Source organism: Maniola jurtina, chromosome 14 (genome assembly GCF_905333055.1).
Source record: "Maniola jurtina chromosome 14, ilManJurt1.1, whole genome shotgun sequence".
Taxonomy (NCBI): Eukaryota; Metazoa; Arthropoda; class Insecta; order Lepidoptera; family Nymphalidae; genus Maniola; species Maniola jurtina.
Window position 1 is genome coordinate 7,074,341 of NC_060042.1, and position 18,886 is coordinate 7,093,226.

At 36.0% G+C, this 18,886-nt stretch overlaps 1 protein-coding gene across 1 annotated transcript in view; it reads right to left on the reverse strand.

Annotated features, from left to right (window-relative positions):
- Positions 1-1,304: 1,304 nt before the first annotated feature.
- Positions 1,305-18,886, reverse strand: part of LOC123872079 — a 34,227-nt gene continuing 16,645 nt past the window's right edge. Inside the window, exons 13-30 of the mRNA XM_045916209.1 lie at positions 18,458-18,634; positions 18,043-18,142; positions 17,034-17,213; positions 16,653-16,747; positions 16,178-16,354; positions 11,036-11,143; positions 9,529-9,793; positions 9,169-9,385; positions 8,833-8,876; positions 8,256-8,403; positions 7,579-7,657; positions 6,996-7,099; positions 6,360-6,552; positions 5,527-5,703; positions 5,072-5,171; positions 3,556-3,735; positions 2,561-2,655; positions 1,305-1,891 (exon numbers count right to left, since the gene is read on the reverse strand). Of these exons, the coding sequence (XP_045772165.1) occupies positions 1,706-1,891; positions 2,561-2,655; positions 3,556-3,735; positions 5,072-5,171; positions 5,527-5,703; positions 6,360-6,552; positions 6,996-7,099; positions 7,579-7,657; positions 8,256-8,403; positions 8,833-8,876; positions 9,169-9,385; positions 9,529-9,793; positions 11,036-11,143; positions 16,178-16,354; positions 16,653-16,747; positions 17,034-17,213; positions 18,043-18,142; positions 18,458-18,634 (2,625 nt within the window). The 3' untranslated portion in view covers positions 1,305-1,705. The remainder of the gene's footprint in view (positions 1,892-2,560; positions 2,656-3,555; positions 3,736-5,071; positions 5,172-5,526; positions 5,704-6,359; positions 6,553-6,995; positions 7,100-7,578; positions 7,658-8,255; positions 8,404-8,832; positions 8,877-9,168; positions 9,386-9,528; positions 9,794-11,035; positions 11,144-16,177; positions 16,355-16,652; positions 16,748-17,033; positions 17,214-18,042; positions 18,143-18,457; positions 18,635-18,886) is intronic.

The following is an 18,886-nucleotide window of genomic DNA, read 5'->3' on the forward strand; positions in this document are numbered from 1 at the left end:
AAACATACACACACACACACACACACACACACATACAAACTTTCTCCTTTATAATATTAGTGTGATTACTACCTGACCGCCCCGGCTTATCTACACTAATTATAAGGGGTAATCTCAGGAACTACTAAACCGATTTTAGAATTTCTTTCACCAGTAAAAAGTAAATTAGAGATCCGTACGAATGCTGTAAAAAGCTACCGGTGCGGGCGGGTCGCTTTGTAAATAAGTGCACAATACAACTCGCTGTCGAACCTCATGTTCTACGTAGACCACAAACTCTTTCCACACCAAGGTACCAAACTATAGAAGTTATTCTTCTTCTTATTTTGTTTGATGGCTTTTAGTAGTGCCACACCGGTATATGAGTTATAGGGCCGGCGCACATATGGCGGAGCGCAGCGCAGAGCATGCCCGCGAAGTTTTCTAATCGCGTGACATTACGCGAATTTCTACCAGAGAATGCGCGAGCACGCCCGGATGCGCGAGTATCCGCACGGGTGCACAATTGATTCTAGATATTATTTCAATGAGGACAATGTCGATAATACTTTGACTGTGAAAAATGCTCTGCGCTCCGCCATATTATGTGCGCCGGCCCATAATACAGTACAGCTCCCTATGTCTACCGTCTTGTCAGACAAGTGCAACAGGTAATAAGTATTGTGACATTACGCTCACCCCAATTAAGAGGGCTCTCTCCGTCACTCGTTTCCACTCGTTTCATACAATCGTAGTTCCAATTTCATTTGAATATTAAGCAACCAAAGTCCATGAAATTTTGCAGACATATTCTAGAAACTAATATCTATGTCTGTGGTTTTCCGGATTTCTGTTAAAATATTCGGTTTCAAAGTTACGCGGTCTTGAAAATTTCATACAAATCTTTGAGCCCCTGTAATTTTAAAACTTCATATTTTTAGAAAAATCTGAAACACCACAGACACAGATATTAGTTTCTAGAATATGTCTGCAAAATTTCATGGACTTTGGTTGCTTAATATTCAAATGAAATTGGAACTACGATTGTATGAAACGAGTGACGGAGAGAGCCCTGTTAAATAACTGAAGTTTCAACTCGCGCTGCCTTTACATATTGATAACGTGATATAACTTTTTTCGCACAGAGATAGAACGTACGAAAAATGACATTTGCCGTTATTGGTCACTAGGCTCAGATGTCTAATGTCCATCCTCGAACGAATTCATGTTTCCTCTCGATTTGCGTAACATTCACAGGAAGTTTAGTGGCCATAGGTAGCGAAATAATACACACAAGTCATATAAAAAAAAAAAACTTTATTGGACTCGAACATCTACTGAACCACTATTAAACTATTCACATAGGTACATAATAAGACTTTAATCTCATATACACAGTTCGGAGAAAGCTTACTTTTAAAGCATTTCCTTAAAAAGTATGTTAGTACCGTCTTATATTTTATTTGTTCGGCTAATTAATTATTTCACTAGCGGAATTTGAGAACCTAACAATAATAGTACACGACGCATGGGTGTCGCATACTATACCTACCTACTAAGTACTTATTTTAATGTGCTAGCATTTTTTAGTCTTACGAGTAACTAGACAGTTTAATAATATTTAATCGTTTGCGAAGTGAATAAAGACGTATGCAGGTATGTAAGAAATAGCCAACATACGTAATTCCGAGATACAATATTGAACAAGTAGGTTTAGGTACATTTTCTATTTAGCTGAGTTTCCTGTTGCTCTATATCCTTTGAATAGTATTATGCCTACATGATGGATCCAGTTCCTTTGCTGGTGTATGCGATCATGTTTTGCTTGCCTTCTAAAAGCTTTCCATTCTTCGAGTAGCACTGGATCGCTCGGACCGTAGGTTGGTTTCTTGCGGAAAGCTGATTTGATCGTCTGTAGATAAAAAGTGTTTTGTTCTCAATAGAATTCAAATAAAGCTTTGTAATAGTTAGAAAGTTGATTAGTGCGGGGTGCGTATACAAAAGGAAGATGAATTTCTTGGCTTGGCTTGGTTTGACTTTAAATCGTCGTCCTGTCAACTATAGGCTACAGTATATGCTCTATACTGTATCCACGGAAAAAGTTAGCATAGCGCTCTCTTATACGTAATCCCTTACAAAGTCAAAAAAAAATCTCAATGAGCGTTAAACTTTTTCGAAACAATTCAAAATTTAATTTTAAACTGTTTTTTTTTTAAAACATTCGAAAATCAATTCAGAAACATAGTTTCGTTTGTGATTGGTCGGTGTCTCAAAATGGTTAACGTCCATTGAGATTTTTGGCTCTGTCACCTGTATAGGGTTACGTAAAAGAGAGAGCGCAATACTATTACTTCTTTCCGTGGATAGAGTATAGTGATAGTGTAGAACCATATTCGTAGCTGTAATTAGTGGGCTACGCCAGCGCTGAGCGCTTATATGGATAAAAACTTCAATTTGACTAGTTTCATAGTAGAGGTACCTGCCTACTAAAGGTTCTGCTCGTAGACCAAAAACTACAATAGTAGGTATACTTACCTATCTAGGTAATCTAGTTTCTTAAGTTAGATTATGCTTAAATTACCTCGATGATATCACCAGTCCTATATTTCCACAAAGCGAGTGCCATGAACAGCGGGACCAATGCCATTCCGACATATTGAAGAACCTGCCCAGCAACTGAAAATTGTATTATTGTAAAGCTAGGAAGTCCACCAATCGTTAATGTCATCTATAGGAGTAGTGTGAAAGTGTTATTTCTACAAGAAATAACACTTTCACACTTCACTAATATTTCTACAAGAAATAACACTTTACTTAATTTTTAATTTTCATGGCGTTTTGATTTTGTATTATTTCAACTGTCTACCTATTACCATTCCGGTTCATGAGATACAGCCCGCTAACAGACGGATGGACGGGCAGCGAAGGCTCCCGTTGGCACCCTTTGGATATGGAATTCTAAAAAATGGGAACTGTTTTGGGCTCTGGCCTCTGTGTATTGATAGCAGATAAGGCTTCCTCCGATAAAATTTTCAAAATAAGTAGGCTATATTTAATGCATAGAAATCGTTCAATTGAAGTTTTCTTATTTTACTACCCGTTCCCGCTTTCATTAGGTAACACGTCTCGTCAATAATTCAGTGCTTCCAGTAAAAACAGAACACTCAAATTCGACATTTTTCGGAAGAGCAATAAAGTATAAGTATTTCGCAGTTGAAATTATAACTTCGAAACCATTCAACTGTAAAATATTACAAAATTATCATGTAACTTTTTGATTTTCCGGGATAAAAAGTCAATGCCTAACTATATCAATTTCCGGGACGCAAGTTCTGGGACGTACCTGTCATATAAATCAGTTAAATGGATGGACCTTAAATAATCCCGATTACTGTGGGAATTCTTCGATTTTCCGGAATAAAAAGTAGCTTGTATCTGTTCCCGCGATGTAAGCTAACTCTGTACCAAATTTCATCAAAATCGGTCAAACTGTTTGTTCGTGAAAAGCTAGCAGAACAGGCACACTTCCGCATTCATAATATTAAGTATGGATGGATTAAAATATCTAATACTCACTATACGCTCCCTCAGGATATTCGTATTTGTTGCCAAACAAAATTCTCTCCGTTGTTATCATGGCATAGAAGAACACAGTTATCATGAGCACGGGTGTCACGATCGCCCAGCAAACTCTCCAGAAGAATGATGTCTTGAATCCAAGCATGTATTGAATATCAAGACACAAATTTTCGAGTCCTGTAGAAAAAGATTTAATCGTAGCGAGTGTATAAACCTCAGAATAAACGGGGGCGCTTCTAAAATCAATACAAACAGACGATAAGACGGTGGGTATAGTATAGGTCTGTACACCTACGAGTATTTAAATAATATAGATTTCTAAGTACCTACCTATCTTATTATTATGCATCAAAATTCAAAAACTCTAATTAGTATACTTTTCTATTGTTCTGTCAATTACTAGGTAGATAGCTAGGCATATAAAGAGGAGAGCAAAGATTTTAGAAGTAAGTACTAGTACGAGTAGTAGGTACTACTCGTACCTACCTCCTATGAAGTAGGTACTTCCTAATTCCATGGAGAGGAGTAAAAATTGTAATACGGAAAAATGACCTCATTTGACATCTCCATACAATTTTGGCCGATTTGCAAAAGTTGCACCAGGCTGATACGTACGAAGCCATCCATTGGAACTTGTCCATTATATTTTTCCGTAGTTTCCTGGGTAAAAGTAGGCTATATCTGTTTCCGGCATGCAGGCTATCCGGTCTCAGTGTCAAACGTCATGATCGGTGCAGCGGTTAGGCCTAATTCACACGAGCGTTATACATAAAAGTGTTGCGTTAAAACCTGGCGTTGCCGGGTATTAACGTTGTACGCGTTAAAAAAGCGTCGGGTGAATAGATACTTGGGAATGCATTTGTTCTATTTGAAGGCTTTTTTAACAGACGTTAACAGAGCTCTCTCCGTCACTTACTCCATACAATCGTAGTTCCCATTTCATTTGAATATTAAGCAACCAAAGTCCATGAAATTTTGCAGACATAGTCTAGAAACTAATATCTGTGTCTGTGGTGTTTTAGATTTTTCTAAAAATATGTAGTTTTAAAATTACAGGGGCTCAAAGATTTGTATTTTTCTTTAAAAAAAGGCCCAACTTTGTGCTCGTTTTTCTAGACAACGAAGCAATTTAATGAAATTTGGAAAAACCACAGACCTAGAAAATTTAATGAATATTATGTAGTAAAAAAATTATCGTTATATATTTTATATTGTTATAATTATGTGGGAACTACTCAAAAAAGCTATCGAGAGGCCTTAGGACGTGGAAACGCAAGGGAAAACACACATTTGGCATTTATAGCGTTAAGTAGGTATGATTAACGAAAGTTTTAATAACTCAGTGGAAAGCTCGGCGAAACATAAGCTACCGGCTCACGTAAATAGATATTATATCAGCAGTGAGTATAAACGACTATTAATAATGTTCGAATTCGAACCTGCTCTATACCTACCTAATAGTCAAGCGGCAGGATGGGAAGACGTAGAACGTACAGAAAAATAAGAAACTTACCATAAATCCAAAATATGGCAACTGTTTCTGCAATAGCCGAGAACAGCCTCATAAAAGTTCCACCATAGTGATCCACTATTTCCAGGACATACTGTCCACCCTGTAACATAATATTATGTATGAAGCTTTTTAGTTTTTACTGTTTTCTCAACATTGCCAATTTTAATTTTAGGGAATAAATTACCAAAGTACTTATGTGCTTTTGATTAAATAATTCAGGGCTGGGTATATTGGGCAGGGTAGATACCTACAAAAAGTCAATAAATAGGTAAGTCTACCGAAAAGGGCGCCTACATCCACCTCTTACATCAATGCCCAATTTGCTGTTCCGTTACGATGCCGACTAGAAGAGCTAACAAACAGAAGGAGGTAACTAAAGTAAATAATTTCATGAATCTGTTCATTATTTTATCGAATATTTTTTTTTACAAAGTAATAGGTATAGATATACTTACAGGGGTGACATACACGAGTCCCATGAGGAAGATGGCGGAGCAAACGCCGGCGGACATGAAATGCGTGGGCACCCGCGGGAAGGCATCCAGAAGCACGCTGTTGATCACTGACAGCAGTGCTACGCCCGACCCGATGCCCAAAGTGGCCATCATCAGGAAGAATAATACGGCGAATAACTGAATAATTATTCATACACGTTATTACAGTCTGATGACACTAGCGCAGTTGTGAACTGTGTTCTTATAAAGAGCTCTTCTTATAAAGCTCATAACCCGCTCAGCGCGAGCTGAGCCTGCCTTACCTGCGAAGGTAAGTATAAAACATGCTCTTTAAATGGCACGACCTGTATTCGATTCCCCGTAGTGTCAATTCGGAAATTTATAATTTTTAAATTGGCTTCGGTCCGGTCTGGTAGGGTGATAATTACCGGCAAAACCATGCCACCAAACGATTTATTTAACGTTTCTATGTATTACCTATGCTCTGCATAAACCTATTAGGATTATGGGTTTATTAAAAGTGCCATACCCCTTCCAAGTTAACCCGCGTCCATCTAATACTGAATAATCATGTGCCACCAGAGGGTGGCACCAAAGTCAACGGCTAACCCGTCATCGAATAAAAAAATTAAAGACGTAATAGGTACATAGAAACTACGGGAAACATCCTGTTGAACGTTTAATTATCAATTTCAGTTTGTAACTAGACGAAACAATGAGCGAAACGCGCCCTGATCTGAGAAGAGCCCACATATTTTTATAGCCCATTTATATACATACCTACCTGTATATTTTAATAATAGTAAGTTAAAGTAGTTAGTTTCGGTATTTACCTGAGGCACAAATGGTGATTTGGCAATGGCGTCCGGGTAGGATACAAAGGCCAGACTGGTGCCGCCACTGCCTAGAACCTTGTTTATGTCATCAACGTTCAACTCGTACGCGAGGTTGCCCAGAACACCAAAAATTGTGATGCCAGAGATTAAACTGGTGAAAGTGTCTAATGTCGTTACGATCATCGAGTCTCTAGGAACAAAAACAACAAGAATTTTATTTTCTGAGCGGCAAAACTGAAACTACTTATTAGGTAGAGATAGAGGAAATTATTGGGAATCTCGAAACATCCATTACAAAAATATCTCATGAAATTATAGCTGGGATGTATCCCTTAGCTCAACCATTCCGACCGCCCTTAAACTCTAAATTAATAACATCTGTAGGCATATAATAAGTAGCAATATGGAATGTTTAATAATATAAGCCTGAAACAATGCGTGATAGTGCAAATCTTACACGCATACGCGCGCCATGCAGGTGCCATTGCGCCGACTCGTCACCGTTGTGTTCGTATCAAGCAATAATCATAGCTAAACTGATTTAAATCAGTATCAGTTACGAACAACTAAGCGGCATTTTTAAAACAGATACATGTAATAATATTATGTATGAATAATAAAATAGTTACGCACCTGTAAACGTTTTGTTTAAATCCGTTGTAGGATGAAAACATAATTAAAGTACCAGAACATACTGATAACGAGAAAAACACTTGAGTAATAGCTGCATACCATACCTGAAATCAGAATACCCGCTAGTATTACCGCTAGTGCTTATTTTTCTTAATCTAAAACGGCCTAAGCCTATATATTGTTTGCAAACTAATTGTGCGTTTGGTGTAGTTGGGTGTTAAACTGATAACTGAGAGCCTTCGGAACATTACTAATTGTACGCTACGTGAGTGATGTGCAGTGTGTGTACCTACACACACTGCACATCACTCACGTAGCATTATTCGTTACATTTTTTTTAATGTATGCACATAGCACCATTAGACTTTAATGGGAATAGTACGTGCAATGGGAACCTAACAAGGTATTCGTAGTACCTTGTAACTGCTCTAATCATTATAGCTGTTGCAAGATATTAGATACCAAAATCATCATCAAAGCAACAAGTAACTGCCATTCACCACCTTGGTGGTTAAGTGTTAACATGGTGTATTTTACATCAAGTTAACAGCGTTTCGGAAATTCACAGTATGTATATACTTACTCGGACTTCAAGGATTTTACTCCATACTGGTGTAATGAAGAACAGAATACCATTAACGGCACCTGGTAGTGTAACTGCTCTGAAAATATACAACATGTTTGTGTAAATTAGTATTAGGTACAATATTTTAAGAGAAACTTAAAATACTATGATAAAAGTATAATCCTACAGACTATAAGTCTTCGTTGGCGCCATGCATTATTAGATATTACATAAATTTAATAAATCTGGGTAACTAACTATATATACAGGTTTAGTTAATTTAATAAATAAATCCATCATTGGAGATCGCACAACGATATCGTCTTCACGAATCACGATAGACTGTTTACATAGATATAATAATATAATGACAGCTTAATACTGACTTACATTTAGCATTGATTGTTTATTATATACAGTGTGGAAACAATTACCTATGTGTACACATATCATGTTAATTTTCTTGATTATAAGATATTTTAAAACTTTTTACATAAACCATTAATAATAATCATCACCTACTACTATATCGATACCAGTTCAAGCTTTAAGAATACATACCAGTATAATATTGTAGTCTTTGCATACATACATACAAACTTTAAAATACATCGCTATTAAGAAAATTATCCGCTACGCCTCTTATCTTTTCGGTTCCATCTTGTATTTATACAATATAAAAAAATAGAATTTACCTGATAAGAAGGATGAACATCACCACGTAAGGGAAAAGAGCGAGGAAATAGGCCGCTTTGCCTGAACTCTTTACACTGCGGGCAACGATCAGGAATATAATGATCCAAGAAATAAGCAAACAGAGAGTGAGGTCCCACAATGGAATACCTGAAATTGAAATTATTACCTAATTTTAAATACTCAATATTATGCAGCATATTATGAGCCCCGCGAAGCGGATGCTCCTCGTACATTTTTTTATCAAGCGTGTCTTATTGTCATTTTTTAGGGTTCCGTAGCCAAATGCAAAAACGGAACCCTTATGGATTCGTAATGTCTGTCTGTCTGTCTGTCCGTCAGTCACAGCCACTTTTTTCCGAAACTATAAGAACTATACTGTTGAAACTTGGTAAGTATTTATTATAGATTTATACCTTTATATAAGTATATACGTTATACATCATAGATTTATACTTATTAAGTACCTACTGTATAACAATGCAAAATAAAATTTAATATCAGTTATAGGTCTAGGTTTAAACTTGAGGTAGGTACCCTAAGTATGTAAATGAAAAAAATACACAATAATGATCATACCGATTCCATCGTGAATTCCATCTGACCGGCGAAGGACTGTCTTTCTGGAATTTAATATTCAATTTTGTAGAGAAAATAGTCTGTACTAAATACCTAAAACTACTTATAACTATTTAACTGGATGATTTCTACACATCAAATAAAGGGGTGGTTTCGATATCAATGATTTTGAACTTTTTTTATTGAATTTATTATTATCAGTAGGTACAGTTTTTCAGATGCGTACGTTGGGACGAGGCAGCTAGTAAGTACCTACCTACCTACTTTATAATACGTAAGTATAGATTTTTTAAAGGAGCAGGATAAATAAGTAGGTACAAACATATTATATCTTACGAGAAATACAACTCGGCACTGCTCACAGGATTGCCTTGTATGGCGCTTATATTGACTGACTCTCCTGAAGGCACACAATCCTTCCACTCGGGCTCGCACACTGCCCAAGGTAGAGGATCCTGGAAGCTCATTGCAAGATAGTAAAAGCACAAGGCGATGATCGAAACATAGTATGATACTAAGTAAATGGCGCCCAAAGTTTGCGCATATCCGGTACCTGTAACAAAAAAATATAAATACGACGATTATACGTTTACACTGAAGCTGACTTTTAAAGCTATTAATTTATAATTTAAAACTTTTGAAATAATATGTACCTACCTACTTATTAGTAGGTGTCTTATTCGATCATTTTCTTACCTTTCATAGCCGGTGAAAGAGCCCACACCTTCACGCAGTTACTGTTACTGAATTGTCCCAGTACAGTTTCCAGATAATACATAGGTTTTCCTATGACTATTAATACAATAATATAAGGTATAAGAAACGCCCCGCCTCCGTTTTGATACGCCACGAAAGGAAAGCGCCATACGTTTCCTAAGCCCACCGATGTAGATATGCAAGACATTAGAAATTCGATTTGGTTTCCCCATTTTGGCCGTTCCTGAACAATTTTTGTTTTTTTCTGTAATAAATGTTAATAATACCTATTAAACTGCTTAGTATCACAAATATGGGTCAGTACCTAACTATGTAAAAGAAAATTTAAAAAATAATTTAACTTATAAAATCAGTCTAAATTAATATCTACGTAATACTACGTAAGAGTGATGACGTCAAAATATTTTTATAACATAGTTATCAACTAACATAGTAGTATTGACACTATTCTAATAACATAAAATAGCCTACCATAAATTGATAACCCGAAAAGCGGGCGACTATTTTATGACTTAGCAATAAGTTTTTGTTGGTGATAAATAAAACTATAAACTAATAAAATAAATTACGCGATAATTCATAGCCGTGGCCAGGAACGAGAGTTTATCGAGGCCTTAACCGAATTCTTTCTTGAAGATAACTCTTGCCCGACTTGACCGTGTAAGTACCTGGTTAGTGGAATTTTACCTTTCAGAAGATCAAGATAAAATACAACAATAAACAGGAGCGCGAGCGCATCGAGCGCAAATTGTTTTGTTTCTGTAGATACAGAAAACATGTAAAGCAAAAGAGAAACGAGCGCACGCATAACAATTAATCAACAATCCTAACAAAACTATCCATACTAATACCACATACCTACTAACTTATTATGAAAGCAAAAGTGTTTCTGTCTGTCTATTTATCTGTTACCTTTACACGACCCATCTTCTTATCTAAAATTTGGGACTCGGAGATAAAGTATTTCATTGCGGTAACGGACATAGGTTTTTTATAGGTTTGTCTAAGGGCTTGTTATCCCGGAAAATCAAAGACTGTCTTTATTTGTCGACTGTCACTTGGAAATTACCGTTTGCATGGTGGTGTACGAGCCACTCGTACATTTTTATTTACTTAACCAATAGCTGCACTGTGCATTGCAACTCTGCAATGTCGGCGACATTAGAATGTCCTCAATAATGTAATGAGCCTCAATAGCTCAACCGGTAAAGGAGTGGACTGAAAACCGGTCGACGGTTCAAACCCCGCCCGTTGCACTATTGTCGTACCTACTCCTAGCACAAGCCTGACGCTTAGTTGGAGAGGAAAGGGGAATATTAGTCATTTAACATGGCTAATATTCTTTAAAAAAAATGTAATACATGTGCGCCCTAGTTTTCCTTTAAATGTAGTAACTATATAAATAACTGATTTCTGCTTGATCTATATTTTTAAAACGATATTTAAATAAATATTTCATATTTTTAAGCTACTTACATCAACTTACCTTGTCTATTTTAACTGTTTCATGTAATTTATCTATATTTTCTGGGCTGACATCAAAGGCTGCATTTACCCTTTCCCCATTTTTCATCGGAATTTCTGTACCGATATTCTAAAACATATATTTGAGCACATTAATTTAAACGTAATTCAATCATTTACACAGTAGGTATTTAATTACGTTAGGTATTTGTAACAATCACCATTGGTAGGTATAAGAGGTCAGCACACGTCGATGTGCGTTATGTCGGAAACAGTTGTGGTGTTTCTTTGTTGTAGGTGTTTATTGAAACCTGCAATAAATACGATGATAAAAAAATATCAGATAACTTTGATATTAAAGATACTTACTTACATCATGTATTTGCGTGAATAGTTTAACTTTAACAATAATTTTCTTTAATGCACTTACAGATCATACCGCACTCCAGACATACAGTATTATCGATTTAGAAATACGAGTACGTAGGTACTGGAATCTCATTTTTAACTAAGTCATAAACCTGTAAAGAAACAAGAGAATTTAAGATCATATACATATTTACTGACAAGCAATTAGCTTTCTCGAAGTTCCAGTACGTCAATACCTACACAATAAAGAATTATTGTGTAGGTATTGACGTAGTGAAAGTTCCATTTCGTATTCGTAAATATTATATTAAGATATGCTATTTTAAGGAAGTAGTATATGTATATTGATGGCTTTTTTTGGACAGTCAGTTTTCAATAAAAAGGAGACAAGTGTAAATTAAAAATTTATAACACCCCCGACAAGTGAAGGTTACAGTAACTAGAAAAGAGCTGATAAATTTCAAACGGCTGAATCGTTTTTCATGAATTATATCTAAGAACATTCTCGACCAAGCCACCTTTCAAACAAAAAAAAAACTAAGCTAAAATTGGTTCATTAATTTAGGAGCTACGATGCCACAGACAGATACAAAGATACACACGTTAAACTTATAACACCCCTCTTTTTGGGTCGGGGGTTAAAAATAGACAATTTTATTTTTACAATCTGTAAGTTTGTACAATTTGTACAAACTTATACCTTTACAACATGAATGGCACATTAACCTAATTTACTATACTTAATCATTTGTTTTGATTGATTTTACTTTAGATAATAAATAGATTTCGTAATAAAATATATCAAAGTCATTGGCGTCATTGAGATTTCAATCGCCTTAAAGTGCTTTTACCTACTTAGTTTTTGTACAAACTTAGTTACTTTTAACTAAAATGGAAAAGGGTCCGGTTAGGTTTCAGTCTTAAAGAATAAACTGACTTACATAATATATCAACGTATGGCTGCTTTCCCACCACTAAATGCTATGCAGCTATTGAGGTCAAAGATAAGTTATGAAACCGCTTCTACTAATAAGATGTGCTATGAAAATGCGCCCGCGAGGTAGCTGCGCGACGTAGATGCGCGACTCGAGCTACGCAAATACATCGACTCGACGCGGACGACAGGGAGAGCAATGGGCTTACACCACTTGCGCATCCGTAGCTCCAATCCGTAACTCCCATTTATTATGTGTTCCTGGGGATAACTTTAGATACAAAGCTTCAATGGAACGCCCATATATCAACACTTGCTGGCAAACTCAGCTCTGCTGCTTACGCTGTTAGAAAGATTCGACAGATAACTGACGTGGAAACTGCAAAAATTGTATATTTTGCCTATTTTCACAGTATTATGTCTTACGGAATCTTGCTATGGGGTAAAGCGGCAGATATTGGAAAAATTTTCGTTTTACAAAAAAGGGCAATACGCGCAATTTATAATTTAAAACCGCGCGATTCCCTACGAGAGAAATTTAAGGAAATAGGTATTCTTACAGTAGCTTCTCAATACATTTACAATAATATAATTTTTGTACGACAAAACATCCTCAGCTACAAAAAAATCGGTGATTTCCATGACAGGCCAACTAGAAATCGTAATAAGCTCGCAACTCCTACGCTCCGCCTCAGAAAAGTGGGAAAGTCATTTGTGGGAATGAGTGTAATATTTTATAATAAAATTCCACAGTCAATATTAGACTTGCCTTTACCAAAGTTTAAAAAATCCATTAAAAGTATGCTCCTGGCAAAAGCATATTACACAATCGAAGATTATGTAAATGATAAAAAAGCATGGATTTGACTCGCTCCAGCAATGCGCGGGTCTGCAATTGCTTGTATAGTATAGAATATTATTGTAAATTGCACAATTGAAAAGAGCAACCGCCGAGTTTCTTGCTGGTTCTTCTCGGTAGGAACGGCATTCCGAACCAGTGGTAAATTATTTGACGATTCAAAAGCACTTGTAAAAGTTTATTTGAATAAAAATCTATTCTATTCTATTCTATGGTCCCTATTCGTAGCTTTCATCGTATTCCTCCATATAAAAAGCATAGCTTCGCTGAACCCATTTCCACCTCTATGTGGAGCTAAAAATGATTGGTTGTAGCAACGTAGTGCACATACTCTCTCTCTCTCTCTCTCTCTCTGGTAGAAAAGCAGCCCAAAGCTTAAATCGCTATAAAAACGTTTAACTGTAAGGTCTACGATGTAGAGAACCTACGAATTTGACGATGAACTTTTTAACACCTCCCTGCCAAAGTATCATATAATTATTATGCGCTCCCAGATTCCACAATTTGGGAATTTATAATTTGACTCTGATCTGAAATATTTAAAACAAAATATTTGCCTTCATCGTAGACTCCAGCTGCTACGGGCTACGGATATGCTACGACGCCGGTGCCACTGCTACCATGAGGTCGTCTGGGCGCTTAATTTTTTTTATTACCTGCCCTTTGAGTTTCCAAGAACAGTAAATAATTTTTTTAAGGCTTTCAGTGGAATTGTTAGTATGCATTTTTCACGATAAGTGCGTAATTTAGACACTTGGTTTGCTCTTGTTTTATTATTTACTATTATAACTACTAAATATTCTTAGTATCGTGGCAAACCCCTGCCAGATACCCTCAAACTTTTGAACTTTAAGGGCGTCTGGCAGGGGGTTGTCTCGACACTGACTGGCAATGCATGATGTGATTTCTAATATTATTCCAAAGAAAATATAATAAATTAGACTTTATACTTTGACGTAAGATTTTTTACATCTTTCTTACCTTTTATCTCCCAAAGCCACCATGACAACTTCATAGTCGCTGATCGTTTCTCCCCGTGCTGGGGATAATATGCACAGGAACTTTCAGTTTTTATAAAATAACGAAAGTCTGGCACGTGCTGGCTCTTAGTCCATTAAGGACTTTGTCAGTTGAATGAAAGAAGACATTCCTTTGATCATTGATATGTCGAATGAATTTGCTTGTGACGTATTAGGTACTACTGATATATAAGTACCTAATAATATGTACCTATTAGGTAAATGTTTCTAATATATTTATTGTTTAATATGCCTGATAAAGTTTTATGATTAGCTTAACTTATCGTAGAGGAAATAAAACGTAGGTGTTCGTCACAGCAATTTAGAAAACTAATCTGCGTAAAATAAATAAATTAGATTCAATCAATCCTTTTATTGAATAAAACATTTTTATTTAATATTTCTTAGATCTTTTTGATACCTCTAACTAAAATTACTAATTATGGGGCCAGACCCATTACTTCTCTACATAGAATAAAAGTAAAACATAGTTTTTTCCGCTGTATGTCCCTTTGCACACTTAGATCTTTTGAACTACGCAACGGCTTTTACTGCGGTTTTCATCAATAGATGAATAAGGGATTCAAGGGGAAGTTTTATACGTATGGATTACAAAATAACCACACTGACACGACATTTGTATCTACATAATCTACATTGCGTTTATGCGAAGTCGGTGTAGGTCGCCAGTATAGTACAAAATTTATTATTAGGTAGGTACCTAGCTTCAAAGTCTTAACTTTTTTATTATAGATACAGATCTATAATAAAAAAGATAATATAATACAAAACTATTATCACTGTCTTAATTATTTATTTACAAGGAGTACAAAATACACAACCATATCGAGATACACTTCTTAATTCAAACAGAGTTTTTTTTTTCTCTCTCGTCTGGCTTTACACTGATTAGCCAATTTCAAGTTTCTAGTTATTCACAAGTTAAGGAAACTATATGTATAAGTATGGACTTCGTCCGTGCCGGCGCCCGCCGACACACACGCGGCGCCCCTTTAGAGCGCTTCCCAGTCAGTTCTACCACCAATAAACACCAGCAGAACACAAAAACCGGCCACTTCTAACAAAAAAACACTCCAAAAAGTCACAACACGCGCGCCAGCAAACGCCACCACAGACGACGTCCTCAAACAGAGTTATTCACATTAGATGGACTCTTAACAGCTTACATAATATAGAACATTTTACATATAGAGCATTTACATGCTCTACATATCGAGAAAGGTTTCGCCTAGTTCTTGTCATATTTGTCCAAATGTATTTACTTTTGACTTGACGCATAGATCAAAAATGGTGAGCCCTCTCTCAAAATTTACGCATCATACCTACTATACCTACAGCCACACAATTTACATTTATAAAATTACAACTAGGAGTGAGAAAACAAAAAAACTATAGTATATAAGTAGGTAACCTAGTGTAAACAAAGCAAAAATTATGAAGTTAGTTAAAACCAGATAACTTTTGCAGCAACACAAAAAATATCAGATAAATTACAAATCCTACAAGATTCCATTATATAAACTAGATTTAAGCAAGTGCAAACTACTCAAAATTAGATGATCTAAAATGCGGGTACCGACCACGTACTTATTAAATAAAAAATTACTCGTAGAATAAAAAAATGTGAACGAAAATTTAGATGCCACAATCAAAATAACTCAATTAAATTCGTGAATAATAGTGTTTAGGTGTGCCAAATGGGCACAGATTTTTCGGTATACTTAATTGCGTATGGGATTAAGCGGCTGGCGGGAAGTGGCTGGATGAGGAAGGCTGAGGACCGGGTGTGGTGGCGCTCTTTAGGGAAGGCCTATGTCCAGCAGTGGACATCCACAGGCTGATGATGATGATGATGATGAATTGCGTATACAGAGAAAGCTACAATAAAGTAGGTCTTACAAACAATAAAAGTAGGTTAGTTCTAAATTTAATGAGTAAAAATTCGCGGACCTAAATCGATTTATTTCTTAATGCACGTTGATATCCGCCTGATAAACTGCGCCAAATGTGTCTGGGCCAAGATGTGTACATTTTGAGGCGTTTGGTTTGCATGTCCTGTGAGAAAAGTTCCCATTCCCTTCGAGTGCTCGCAGAACGGGGCCCCCAGGAAGATTTCTGACGGAATGCCTTCTTAAGAGTCTGAAATCGGAAATAAACAAATTAATCCAAGAAAAAATTTGGAACCTGGTTTACATTTATACACATTTTGCCCAAAGTTTGGTTTTGGTTTGGTTTACATTTATACACATTTTGCCCAATGCCTAAGTTTTTACATCTGTCTGAAATGACGATTGACATATCTATCTTCTGGCATGGTTCACAAAACTAAGAAGAAATATTTGTCTCCATGTAGGCAATCTTATTTACAATTCGGAACAGAGCCCTTATAATAATCAGAGGGAAAAAATATGTTTTAATGTTCTAAAATTTTCCTTACCTCAACAAAGTTACCAGATCTGTTTTTGTGCATAGCTAAAATCACGAAGATTGGTACAAATGCTATACCGACGAACAGCATTAGATAACCTGCCACTGTAACAAATAAGGTTTTTTTAGTATTGGATTTACTCATAGTAGATAGGTATATTTTATATTTTTTTAAAATGATTTACTAAGAAGAAGAATTAATTTAGAAATTACATTAATTCATTCAAAAAGATATAATTTCTAAAAATACCTACTTATCAGTTAAGATCTTATAAGATCTAACGTGTTTTGTGAGTTTTGATAGCAAAATTTTGACTTTTTTAAAGATTTTGTTAATTTCGTTGGTGTCGATATTTTAACGAAATTGAAACCTAATAAGATAGCAACTTACCATAACCTGCTGTAGGATACACATAATGACCAGCAAACAATAAGTTATCAAATGAGAACAGAGCGTATATAAACACGACAATCATCATCGCAGGGGTGATAATACCCCAACAGAAGCGCCAGTATATGGATGTGCTGATACCCAACATGAATTCGATATCTGTACATATGTTTTCAAGACCTGAAAAAATAATTAATTATTACTTATTTGGATTCATAGAGAGCACTATTTAAGTACAGATAGCGTACGAGTTGAATGCAGTCGGGGCCTGAGGTAAAGGGCGGGAGCATCTCCCCCCGCCTCGTCTCATGTAGGGCAGTTGTAGTGTTGAAGAAAATTATTGACAAAAAGATGGTTTAATTGAAGATCGATTTGTAATTGAGGTCAGCGATGGTGAGGATAGTGACACCGATACAACCATGTCTGTCATTTCTGAATCTGATGATTAAATTTTAACGGTTTTTTTAGTTGATTCGATGTGTAAAATAATTATTAAAAATGTGTAAAAATCATAATGTTGTTGTTTTCATTATGTTAAAAGTGTAAAATGATAAACTTGTAAACATTGTTGAAATTTGTCGACAATAGTTATAATTAGGTCACAGCACTACCGCATTCCTGAGCTCTGCATTCAACTCGTTCGCCATCTGTATTTATAAGCTGCTATAGTAAGAATCTAACATTTTCTCCTATAAATATCAGGTATCTATACCAAGTAAAGACTTTGTCGTTGACCTCGAGGACCCAACTCCTCAACCCTGATGCTGTAAGGAATTGCATTCCTAAATCCCGGTAATCCCTCGGGATTTTTAAAGGATCATCCGTTTAACCGTTCCTCCGTTTAATTCCATTTTAACGTGGTACGAAACATGTTGCATCCCGGGGACGGGTTATTACGGAGAGGCTATTTTTGTCCTGGGAAATCAAAAGTTCCCACGGGATTTTTAGAAACCTAAATCCACGTAGGCGAAGCTGCGGGCATCAGCTGGTGTTAAATATAAATGATTACCATAAATCCAAAACACTGCGAGAATTTCAGCAATACCACAGAATAGGATAAGGAACGTTCCACCGTAGTAATCAACAATTTCCAAAACATATTGGCCTGCCTAAAAACAAAACAATTATTAAACATCTTGAATGATTAGAACGTAGAAAAAAATAATCGAGTTGGGACTCAGCAAATAAATTCTGCATGAATTGAACTTATTGAAATTAAATTAATTTATTTATTTTATGTAGAACAGCCTGTGCCACTTGTGCACACAAAGCATATTCTATACTGAGAACATCTATTGAGAAGAATCGACGGAAACTATGAAGTTGCTTTAAAAAAATATACAAATATCTACGTTACCTAATAGCATAAATATCAATCATCGAAATAAAGTTTTAAATAAAAATGATGCACAAAATACACTTACCGGTGTAACATATACGAGACCGATGCCAAATCCAACTGTACAAGACAAAGCGGACATGTAGACGGTGCGAACACGAGGGAAAGCGTCCAAGAGTAAAGTATTGACGGACGACAACAGCGCGACAGCCGAACCAACACCAAGGACGGCCATCATCAAGAAGAATAGAACTGCGAAAAGCTGAAAAGGAAATTGATATCCATATTATTTATATTTTATCATAGGTCCGATTCAAACGATATTCGTCTTAAGTCGTCACAAATATTTATACTAGGTACGAGTAGATGGTGCCCGTGGGCTTCATCCGCGTTGATTTTGGTTTTAAAAATCCCACGGGAACTCTTTGATTTTCCAAAATAAAAAGTAGCCAATATCCGTCTCCGGGATGTGACGTATCTCTGGACCAAACGTTTAAATTGTTTGACTGATGAG